Raw genomic sequence first — 10,967 nt, 5'->3', positions numbered from 1 at the left:
TCTTATAATTTTAATTTATGTGGCAAAGCGCGCTTTGATCTCTGTCCACATTCCATGTTTGTCGTCTGCTGCTATTGTTGTTTCCTCGCAGACCATTCTAGTGGCTGTCAACACAGCGCAGTGAGATCACCAGTTGCTTGACGAACTCAAGACATACTCGTCTAAATTTGTCTCGTTGCGCTCACGAGATGAAATGCGAATGACAAATCGCGTTCATCTCGCCACAGTCAGCCTTTCACTAAAAATAGACGAGGCAAGCTCTATTTTGGGTGCTGCCACTTGCAAATAGTCGGAACCACTAGAGCCGTCTGCTCTTGCGCTCCTACCCATAATTTTTTCGGTCTTCAAGAATGAAAACAAAAAGTGACTTCTCAGTGTTGGCTGGCTCTACTCTGTTGACAGAAAAGCCTTTTGTTCATGTATTGAAATCAAAGCTTCAAGGGGAACGATGTGATCATTGCTTTGAAAGGTAATACATAAGTCACCTAACCTTCTATTTACAAATAATCCCTTCATTATATTGCTAAATAAGGCACAACATACTTTTGTATGAATATTGACACTCTTACTCCTTGGATGTTGTAAATTGAAAATGTATTTGATTTGAGGGCGTCACTGTTTAAGGATCAGTAGTTTTTGTCAAGTTACCCTCAGCGATACAGAAACCACTAATTCCACATCTTTTTCAGGCCGGCTGTATTAATGAAAATATTTTTATTTGCTCTACTCAATGGGTTCTACAACTTTGTTCATTTGTGTACGGTAACAAAGTATATTTCCCGGCAGTGACATGTTTTCCCTACCTTGCTGTTTCCCTTCTTTAGACCAGAGCGTTTCCCACTGTGCCCCAGACTCCCATGGGACTGTCAAGATTCAGATGATGAGGGGATTTGGGATATGGATTCTCTTTGGGCTGAGTGGGTATAGCATTATGCAAAGCATGGGTGGAGCATTTGTCATGCCTCGCATTGTTTGCATTGATGTGTTTCAACCTATTATTTAATAACAGGAAAAGTAGCGATATACATCGGCAACTTTGGCCCGTCCCGTACATTAAGAAACGTACGAATTTCGCCCATGTTTGACCCTGACGGGAATTAAACCTGAGTCTGGGGTTAAAATAAATGTCGTTTTCGTCATCAGCACCCTCGAAAACATCAAAAACAATGCAAAAACTCGAATAAAAAGAATGTTCAAAAAATACTCCGCTGGGATTTGAACCCGGGTCCGAAGTTTTTCGATTCGCTCGAAACTGGCACCATTGGTTTTCTCTCGTCGTCCCGATTCCAAAAATACCCCTACATGCCCTCCTAGCTGCATCCGTTGCCGAGATCCTCCTCGACCCCATGTAGACCATGATGCACCTGCAGCAGCGCCCCCGGGGCTCGGATCGGATTTGCTGCCACCGGGCGGTTCTCAGGGTCACCCAAGGAGGCTGCATACCAAATTTGGTCAAGATCGGACCACGGGAAGTCCTCGGACGGACGGACGGACGGACGGACGGACGGACGAACGAACGGACGCACAGCAGGGATCATACTATATGCCCGTCCCTCCGTCATTTTTTTACAAAAAATAAACGGGACGGGCCAAAAATAGAATGAAATGAAGCATGGTTGAAGAGACTCAAATAATTTAACTGTCCTGTGTTTTGATTATTTATTTTGTTTTTGTATCCTGTGCATGAACCTGGTTCTATTGTGGAGAATTTCATTTGAGACTACAGGACGTCAGATAGATACAAAAATAATTCAGCGCAGGATAAAATTTGTTGTCACTGTTTAATAATTTTTAGTACAATCTATCAGAGATTCTTACAAGTTTTGTTTGTTTGTACTCTAAAGTAGAGTAGTCGTTTTTTAACACGGTCACTCGTTGTGACTCTCGACACCATGGAAAAGGCATAAATAGTTCTCATAAATGATAAAACCATTGACCAACTTGTGCACCTGTTTTTCCTCCTTTTTATTGTCCTATTTCCTGTAAATTTTTAATTTGATTGTAGAGGACATTGATGGATTTTAAATCACTAATAAGTCCTATGACCCTTTTTTTTCCCCACAGAACCAAACTATCTCAGTGTTCAGGTTGCAAGTATGTCTTTTACTGTGGGCGTGAGTGCCAGAAAGCATCTTGGCCTATACACAAAAAAGAATGTCCTAATCTTCGACGAGTTTCTCCACGGATTGTTCCTGATGCTGCCAGGCTCCTAGCTCGTATAATCTTTCGATTACAGGTGCAAAATTTGGCATTGCTTTGAACTGAAAATTTATTTCCAGTATTTTCTCATATGGATGATTATTTTTGTTTTCAGAATGGTGGAGATAAAGAAAAAAGTTATTATTCTAAAACAGGTTTTAGAATGTTCAAGGATCTCATGTCCCGTATGTAGCATGTTGAATCTAGATTTCCAATGTTCATGAAGTCTTATTGGAAGCATAGTTAAAGACACACAGTTACCGTATTTTTCAGATTACTCTGACATTAAAAAGGACTCAAAGAGGATGGAGCACTTCACATCATTATGTGCTGTGCTGATGGAATATCTTGGTGAGGGTGCACTCCCCAACTCAGCTGAGCTTTTAGGAATATATGGAAGGGTAAGCTGCTTTTCTTTAAATACTTTGAACTCAACCACCTATTAAATGCTGCACTTTAGCCTCAAAACTTATCCTTTGTTGCTTTGTTTTTTTGTTTTTTTTTTCAGATGGTTGTGAACGGTTTTAACATTTTAGATCCAGAGATGGTAAGCATCGGCACTGGACTTTACCTGGGCGTATCTATCATTGACCACTCCTGTGACCCGACGGCCCTTGCAGTGTTCACTGGCACCACAATCCACATAAGAACACTGCAGACCATGCCCATGATGGATTGGAGCAAAGTAAGTTGAATGAAGAAAGTCCTATCTCCTTCTGCAAAGGCAAAGAGGTGTCTGCATTGTATTGTTCTTTCTTCTGCAGGTGTTCATTACATATGTTGATTTGCTCAACTCTGCAAGGGAGCGACAAGAAGATTTGCAAGCTACCTATTATTTCCTTTGCCAATGTAGCCGTTGTGTAGATCGTTCAGAGCTAGAGCTTCAGAGGTCAATGCTTTGTCCAAACGTCAAATGTGGGGAGCCAGTTCCCATTTTTCAAACGGTTTGTGTTTTGTTTAAAAACTCATACTTGTGTATGTTTTGCTCAAAAGTTTTTGTCTTATGCCCTTTTTGTTCAAAACAGGAAACATATGGGAAATTGTGCACCAAGTGCAATGAACATATTAAACCTGCTCAGATCAGTGAATACCTTGATATTGTGGATTTCTCACAACAACACTTGCAGTCTATGAAAGATGTTGCTTGTATCCTTTCTCGACTGTTAACATACCAGTCACCGTATTATATTAGTTTTTGATTGTTTGATGATTTTCCTTAACATTTGGTACAGATTTAGATGTTTGTAAAGTATGTTTAAAGAAGCAGAACGGACTGTTTCATCCAATGAATTTACTTCGAGTTAAAGCTCTGGATACTGCATTTGAAAGTGCAATCGATGTTGGCTCATGGGAGGATGCCAAGAGACTTGGAGAAGAAGTTGAGCCTGGCTACAGGTTAGTTACTTTCGAACAGCCTCTATTATTGTGGACCTGGAACCTTTTAATAAATACTACGTACTGTTGTTTCTTCCAGGAAGTACTATGGCAGCACACATCCTCTCCTGGGGATTCTGTACCTAAAGCTTGGCAAGCTGAGCCTCTATCTTAACTGTGTACAAGAGGCCTTGGACTGGCTGATCAAAGGGCAGAATGTTTTGAAAATAACTCATGGTGAACGACATCCTCTCTACAGGAATGATCTCCTACCCCTCATTGCTCAAGCTCGTGAGGAATTGAGGTGATCATTCAGGTGACTGCATCATCAAGTTTATTTTTTCATTGATTGGTATGTAGTATAGGGCTGATTTGTTAGAGTTAAGTGTGACGTTAGACAATTAAAAGGTGTTGTTGAACTGTGATAGAGGTTATAATAATTGTTCAATCGGAGGATGGGATGGAATGATGTCTTTGGTGTGAAGATGTGTTTTAAAACTAACTGATTTAACTTATGATTGTCATGTAGAAAAGAATTCTGCTCTTTTCATCACAATATCAAGTAGGATGAAAGTGGCTTGCATTCCAAGATGTTCCAAGAAATTGTTCAATTTTCTGAATATCTCAGACCACAAGAATGTATCAGGATCAAGAGAATGGTAGGCTGTGTACAAGGCGCAAGATTGTTTCTTTTTGTATTCAATCGAAGATAAAAATCCTTTGTTTACGTAGAAATGCAAAGGATGGTCTGTGTATTTTGCGAAGGATGTTTCAATTAACTAAGTCATGTTCAATGCTTTTTGCCTCATTTATTGGTTTACATTATCATTCCTCAGTCGCTAAACAATAACAAAAATGATGTTTGTAACATTGATAACAATTTAAAAACTTATGAATAAATATCAACAGGTATAGGCAGTTCTGTTCAGAAGTACATTTTTATATCATTGATTGTGTTAACAGTAATTCTCTAGCAATAATTTTATAGGATGGACCAATAAGTCTTTACTGTAGGAACAAAGTTATTTTAAGTTCTTATCAGTTTTTGTTTTTGTTACTATTCTTTGTAAGTTATCTATTCTTGGACGCCTTGTTTTCTCGCAATTCCTTGTACTGAGATCATTCCAATAGCAAGGGATTTTGTGAATTTGGTCCCATATCAGTGACAGATTTTTCTTCTCTCTCCACCCTTTTTAAATTTCCTTAAAATCTTAAATGCCTTTTTTCTTCTCTGATTTTCACTGTGCTTTTTCGTCATATTCTAGTGTTGTTATCACAAATTTTCTCACAATCTTTGTAATTCCTGAAATATTTGGTCTGTTACATCTGGTGGATCTTTTTTGTACATCAATGCTGCCTCAACTGCATCCCTGAAAAGCTGAAAAATAAACAATAGAAAACAACTTAATTGTCTAATGTAAATTCTTTTATGCATTTTCTACATCCACAAAAAGTATTTTTTTGCTGAGCCTTACCTTTACAACATTCATACCATTAGAAGCTGATACATAATACAGAGGAATGCCATTTTTCTCAGGAAAGGCAAATTTCTGCTGTGTCACATCCATATTTGCTAGAGAGAGAGAGAACTTTTAATCATTAACACACTTCAGATTCATGTTCAAAGCACTGTGTAGAAGTTGCAAATTACCATCAATCTTATTGACAGCACAAAAGACTGGTATGTGGGGTCTATATTGACGTAGCTCTTTGTACCATCGCTCCAAATTTTTGTAAGTTATTTTGCGAGTTGCATCAAATACCATAATACAAGCATGCGCTTGGTGGTAGTATGATGGATGCATGGATTGAAACATCTCTTGGCCGGCAGTGTCCCAAAAGTCTGTTTAAAGACGAAAAAGAAAAAGCCATTAAGATAGATCTAGTCCATGAATGAATAATTAAAAACCACAGAAGACCCACCAACAATCACATCAACATCCTTAACTTTCGACGAGTATCTGTATAAAGTTAGAGCATAGGTCGAAATCGTCTGCGGCTTGAATTTGTCAAGCAGGAACCGTTCCAACAACCTGAAACAAGATCAGTAAAGAGGTCATGCCGGAGAATGCAGGCCACCGGCCGGGGCACCGCGACCACGGCGCCGCTAACGCTATCCTAGCCACGCCACCCTCTGCCGTTTACGTCATTCCCCGGACTCACTTGGACTTCCCGACGGCGCTGTCCCCCAAGCAGATGACCTTCACCGCCTCGGTGCCGCTGGCGCTTTTGCCGTCGTAGTCCAGCACCGTGTCGGCGTCCCCGTCGGCGTCCATTTTCAAACAAAAATTCCACTGCCTTGACTAAATCAAGTTATTGATCCCGTGACCCCGCGTGGCTGGGCGCGCCGTCGTCCGTGCCACCTGGTGGAGCGCGGCCGACTGGCAGGCAAAGCAGGCAAGGCAGCGCGGCAGCCGAGCGCAACCAAGGGGGACGGGGTCAGGCCGGTTCGACTCGTTCGACTAGGTTCGACCACCATGGCCCTTGTCATGAGGGGATGGCCGCCGATGGCCGCGATGCGGGGTCAGAAAGTACGGCCAGGACGAGGAGGACAGTGGGTGATTGGAAGCCGCGAGTAAACACTTTCTCGCTAATCACGGAAATTATGCGGCGCGCTTAACGCACAGTCCTTAAAGAAATACTTTCCCGCAAAGTCATACGGTGGACGTAGAGTCCACAGCCTGTGGACGGCGTCCGACGCACGGGGAAGTACCGCCCCCTCCCCCTTCCTCTCCACCGGCAGCACGCGCCCCTACCGGCGTGAGCCCCTCCAGTAGAGTTGAGGAATGGGCCAGCCCGGCCGGGCTGCGGGCTGCGCAGCGCTACCGCCAGCCCAGCCCAGCCCAGCCCGGCCCAGCCGGCCCAGCCCAGCCCGCGGGCTGGAGGGCTGCTGCCTCGGCTCGGCTCGGCTGGGGGGAAGACGGACAGACGCGGATGACGAAGACAGTCGGGCACCGGGCCGGGCAGCAAGCGACGGGACGGGAGCGAGCTAGCGAGCTGCCTGCGGCGCGGCCCAGCATGGCGCTGACGTCACCACGCTACCGAGAAGCGCGCTCGGAAATTTGAATCACATTGCGAATTGTAACTATTTGGTGAGGCGAGGAGCCCTTCCATGGTTACGATAGAGTGTTTACTGTTATGCTCTGTTGTCATTCATTCAAAATTTCGTATCTCGTCTCTGCCCTCTTCCCCCCGGCTACTTCGGCCAGCACGCCGGCGGCACGGCCACGGCTCGGCTCGCCCGGCGGCCGCCGCCCGCCAGCCAGCTACCCAGGCCCGGCCTGGCTCGGCTCCGGCAGCCCGCGGGCTGAGCCGAGCCCGTGGGCTCGGCCATCTTCGGCTAGCCCAGCCACCTTCGGCGACACGGACTGTCACAGCCGATACCACTGCAACAGTGGCGCTGGCCCGCCGGGCCAACCCATTCCTCATCTCTACCCTCCAGCCCCTCCAGCGGCGAGACGCCTCGCGGGGCCCCTCTCCGCGCCCCTGCCGGCACCCCGGCACCCCTGCCGGCCGGCGCGGCGGCGCGGCGCAGTCAGTCCCGACCCTCCCGCCGAGCCGCGCCGGAGCCGCGCGTGCCGGAGCAGCCGGAGCCCCCGCGACCCCGCGACGAGCTGCACCACGGCGCGCCCCGCCTGCTGCGCCCCGCCGGCGCCGCGACGCCCCGACGACGCCCCCGCAGCCCCGCCTCTGAGTCACCGCTCCACGTCAGTGCGGCTGGCCTGACGCGCCGCGGCCGACCAACCAACGGCACACTTTTAGGCAAGATTTAGCACGAATTCTAAACTAATGTCAAGGGCTTCGGAACGCACTGCGGGATTCCTAACACGCGAAGAGCAGCCATTGTAAGAGAAAAGCGTCGCGCACCTGGACGTCATTGTCGCCACTGCAGACGGCGGGGCTTCAGTGCGTCACAGAAGATGGGGCCACGCTGGACCCCCGCATCGCAGAGCGACGTGACGGGGCGCCCCCGCGTGGACTGCTGGCGGCTGCGGCCGGAATGCTGACATGTTGGCGCGGACGGTGAGTGCTGCTAGACGCTGCTTCACTTCGGGACTGGCGACGCCGACGACGCGACGCGGCTAGACGCGGCCGGTGCCGGTGGCGGCCCGGCACGAGGGCCGGCACCACATTCGCGATACTTTACTGATTTATATCGGGAAGCTGCTGCTTCGCCGCTTCAATTACGCGGCAGGTGGCGGCAACGACTTCTCGGCTCGCGGGGGGGGGGGGGGGGGCTTGCGGGGGACAAACGCCCCAAACTCCAACACAGCAGATGCGCTCCCCTGGCTCCCCCACACTGCTGCGTGGCGTGGCGCTGGCCGTGGCGCGAATGGGAGCGCGTTCAAGTACCCGCGACGGCCCGGAAAATAGCGCCCAGGCAGGGGAGGCAACGCCGCCGAACTGTGAACCGAACTGTGAAACATAAAATACCGAAAGTTTGCACCTCACTCCGCCCACGGTGTAGGGCGGCACAGTAGACACCCTCGAGACATCCTTACCGTGGTGTCACCATAGGCCGTGCCTTTAGCTTTGCCTTTGCTTTTGGCGTTGCTGGGGATGCTGCCGCAGGCCCTTGAGTATTATTAGTGGTTGTTGGTACTACCCACCCCATCGAGGCCCCCAGGCATTTCGGGCGAGGATTGAGGGGGAAGACCGGAAGGGACGCGCTGCTTGTCTCCGGGCAAGATGTGCCCCGCGCCGTGCCCGGCCGCCCTGGCCGCCGGAGTACGCATCAAACATTGTTATTCGGCTCACGGGGACCCGTCATCCCCCGCCCCGCCCCACCCCGCCCCGGCCCGCCCCGCCAGCAGCTTCCGTGTGCGCACCTCCCGTTCGCCCTTCCCCCTTTCCCCCGCCGGCCTGCTGGAACCTCTTTACTTCCCTTTTTCTCTAGTACTTTCCCCTCACGTCGCTGCCGCAATGTTGTGTAGGCAACTTCCAAAGGCGGGCGCCGTGTCGCGTCGCGCACGTGTAGGCAGTGTAGGCCTCGTTGCAGGCATCGCGTCAAACGTGGCCGCGTCGGTAGACGTAGCAGGCGCCGTCGCGTCAACTAGGCTACGCGCGGCGTGCGGCCGTTTTCGTCGTTGCGCGTCGACCGTGCCATTGCTCGGCACTGTGGATGCCACATCCTGCAAACCGTGTTCCGTGGGGCACCTTTACCCCGACTGGGCGAACGTGCAGCGCGTCCGACGCCTTCGGGGAGGCGCCGCTCTGCTGCAGTGTGGCTGCGGCCTGTGGCTCGCTGTGGCTGCTTCCGGCTCGTAATAGACAGGACGACGCCTTTTGAACGTGCGTGGCGCGGCGGGGTGGCGCGGCGGGGCGGCGCGGCGCTCCCCTCACAGTCTCCGCAGCGCGCCGCTCCGCCGCTCCGCAGCCTCGTGTGTGCACGTGCGCACGTGAGAGGTGCGGGCACACTGCGGGCGCAAAGCATTACGGCCACTCCAGGCTCGAGTACTTGTTCGTGCGGCGCGGGACTGAGGGGCTGAGGGCGGGGCGGGGCGGGGCGGGGCGGGGCGGAGCGGAAGCGTGCCCGTTAGCTCGGCGGCTTGGCGTGGCGGCTACTACACTGGGCGAAGCAGCGAAGCGGCGGCGTGCCGATCGGCGGCGTGTCCATGGCGTGTCGGCGGCCACTGGCTGCCACTGGCTGCCAGCCTCTCCTCATGCGATGGACCACGCCCGCCATGTTTCATCGCCCCCTCCCCTCCCCTCCCCGTCAATGGGGGAGAAAAACGGCCAACACGCCCAAATTCTCCTTCCCCTCCCCTCCCCTTGGCGCGCCTTGGCGATGCAGGGCGGCGGCAGTCGTTCCGTTCGGGGTCCAGTCACGTTGGGGGCTTGTCGATGATCAACTCATTTCTGGGGAGGGGCGGGGAGGGGCGCCGGCCAAGCTGGTCTGTTTGCCGTGGTGCAGCGACGGCGAGGCGGGGCGGCGCGGGGCGGGGCGGCGCGGGGCGCGGCCAGCCCGGCCGGCGAGGAGGCCCTGCAGGTCCTCGAGTCTCGAGGCCCGAGGCGACCGTAAATCGGACCGAGTTGGACAGGTGCAGCGCGGCGCACGAGGCGGGGTGCACGAGGCGGGGCTCGGGCGCGGGGCCGAAGGTGTGACAAAGTTGTGCAGCGTCTGTCTCTCTCCCTCCCCCTTTCCCCGCACCATCTTCCGCGTGTTTTGTTCCGAGGCGCCAAAGTGAAGCATCAGCATCCGGCCGCTTCTTGTCTCCGCCCCGCCCCGCCCCGCCCCGCCCCGGGCGACTCGACTCATTCCGGCCCCTGCCTCAGCCGTGCAGGCTCATTCCGAAACGGCGCTTGCTCGCGCTGTCTCTCTCGCACGCACGGGGCGCCTCGTGTCCTCCAGGGGTGCGAGAGAGACAGGGCGGCGAAGCTCCGTTTCGGCATGAGGCCGCGCCGCTCCCCCGCGTCTGGCGCGCTCCCCCCGCCACCCGGTTTAGGCTGCATCTCGAGGAGCGAGGATTTGTGGCCGTGTTTGCCCGCCTTTCTTTCGCTGTCTTTATCCCGCAAGCGCCGCAAGCGCCGCGAGGTGCGGTGGCGCCGGCGACTCTCCGCGTGGATTTAGGGGCCGCGCCCCGCCGTCGACCCCCCACCCCCTGTCGCTCCGTCTCTGTCGCACTCGCGGGGCGTTCCGGGGCGTTCCGGGGCGTGCGAGAGAGACGGAGCGACGGCTTGGCTGGCGCTGCTGCTGTTTGCCTCCTCCTGCGGCCCTCGGCTACTCTCGGCCGCTTCTTTACGGAGCTAGTTACAATTAGAAAAGGAGAGGATGCAAGGCGAGCCCCCAGGCGGCGGTGACGAGCCCGAGCAGACAGCCAGGCAGGCAGGCAGGCAGCCAGGCAGAGGCGACGCTGGCCGACGGCAAGGCAGCCGCACCGCCGCGGACCGCGCCACCGGGGCGCCGCGCGAAGGGTTGCTTTAGCACCATGAAAACTAATGCGGTGCTTGGCGCCTGGCGCTTCGAGGGCTCCGAGGGCCAACGCCTCGCCGACGGGCCGACAGCCACCCGCCCAACAAAAACAAGCAAAAACGCGGGACAATGAATCGACTCGTCCAGCTATTAATGAGGCAACGCCGCGTGAATAAGCAATGCATTTGGCAGTGCATTGGCAGTGCAGACGTCGCTCGCAACAATGGGGCAGTGGCAATGACACGGCACACCGGCATTCCGCACCGCGATCGCGATCTGCGCCGCCCGGCACCTCGACCCCCCGCACACGCAGGATCATCCCGAACAGTGGTCAGCGTCGCGCTGTCTCTCTCGCACTCGAGGGGCGTCCCGTCCCGGCGCGGCGCGGTGCGACGCGGTGCGAGAGAGACAGCGCGATAAGCTCCGGCCAGACCATTCGGCCATTCGGCCCGATGTTCCCATTATAAATGCATTTCCCTAT

At 52.9% G+C, this 10,967-nt stretch overlaps 3 protein-coding genes across 4 annotated transcripts in view; 2 read left to right on the top strand and 1 right to left on the bottom strand.

Annotated features, from left to right (window-relative positions):
• Nucleotides 1–97: 97 nt before the first annotated feature.
• On the top strand, nucleotides 98–4,587 carry LOC117641613 (histone-lysine N-methyltransferase SMYD3). 2 transcript variants are annotated; one of them, XM_034379098.1, is made up of 9 exons: nucleotides 98–469; nucleotides 2,065–2,236; nucleotides 2,315–2,384; nucleotides 2,473–2,600; nucleotides 2,708–2,884; nucleotides 2,964–3,143; nucleotides 3,225–3,345; nucleotides 3,432–3,594; nucleotides 3,674–4,587. In XM_034379098.1, the coding sequence occupies exons 1-9, from the start codon at nucleotides 351–353 to the stop codon at nucleotides 3,879–3,881; spliced, it is 1,338 nt and encodes a 445-aa protein (XP_034234989.1). In that variant the 5' UTR covers nucleotides 98–350; the 3' UTR covers nucleotides 3,882–4,587. The 2 variants fall into 2 exon arrangements, with proteins under 2 accessions (XP_034234989.1, XP_034234990.1); XM_034379099.1 differs by lacking the exon at nucleotides 98–469 and adding an exon at nucleotides 500–917.
• On the bottom strand, nucleotides 4,363–5,977 carry LOC117641616 (rab-like protein 2A). The gene is made up of 5 exons (XM_034379102.1): nucleotides 5,737–5,977; nucleotides 5,497–5,606; nucleotides 5,225–5,416; nucleotides 5,049–5,146; nucleotides 4,363–4,951 (listed from the first exon to the last, which is right to left on the bottom strand). The coding sequence occupies exons 1-5, from the start codon at nucleotides 5,847–5,849 to the stop codon at nucleotides 4,859–4,861; spliced, it is 606 nt and encodes a 201-aa protein (XP_034234993.1). The 5' UTR covers nucleotides 5,850–5,977; the 3' UTR covers nucleotides 4,363–4,858.
• Nucleotides 5,978–7,382: 1,405 nt separating this feature from the next.
• Nucleotides 7,383–10,967, top strand: part of LOC117641050 (protein sickie-like) — a 135,763-nt gene continuing 132,178 nt past the window's right edge. Inside the window, exon 1 of the mRNA XM_034378149.1 lies at nucleotides 7,383–7,596. Within this exon, the coding sequence (XP_034234040.1) occupies nucleotides 7,582–7,596 (15 nt within the window). The 5' untranslated portion in view covers nucleotides 7,383–7,581. The remainder of the gene's footprint in view (nucleotides 7,597–10,967) is intronic.

Source organism: Thrips palmi, unplaced genomic scaffold (assembly GCF_012932325.1).
Source record: "Thrips palmi isolate BJ-2018 unplaced genomic scaffold, TpBJ-2018v1 HiC_scaffold_15, whole genome shotgun sequence".
Taxonomy (NCBI): domain Eukaryota; kingdom Metazoa; phylum Arthropoda; class Insecta; order Thysanoptera; family Thripidae; genus Thrips; species Thrips palmi.
This window is presented reverse-complemented; position numbering and strand designations above follow the sequence as displayed.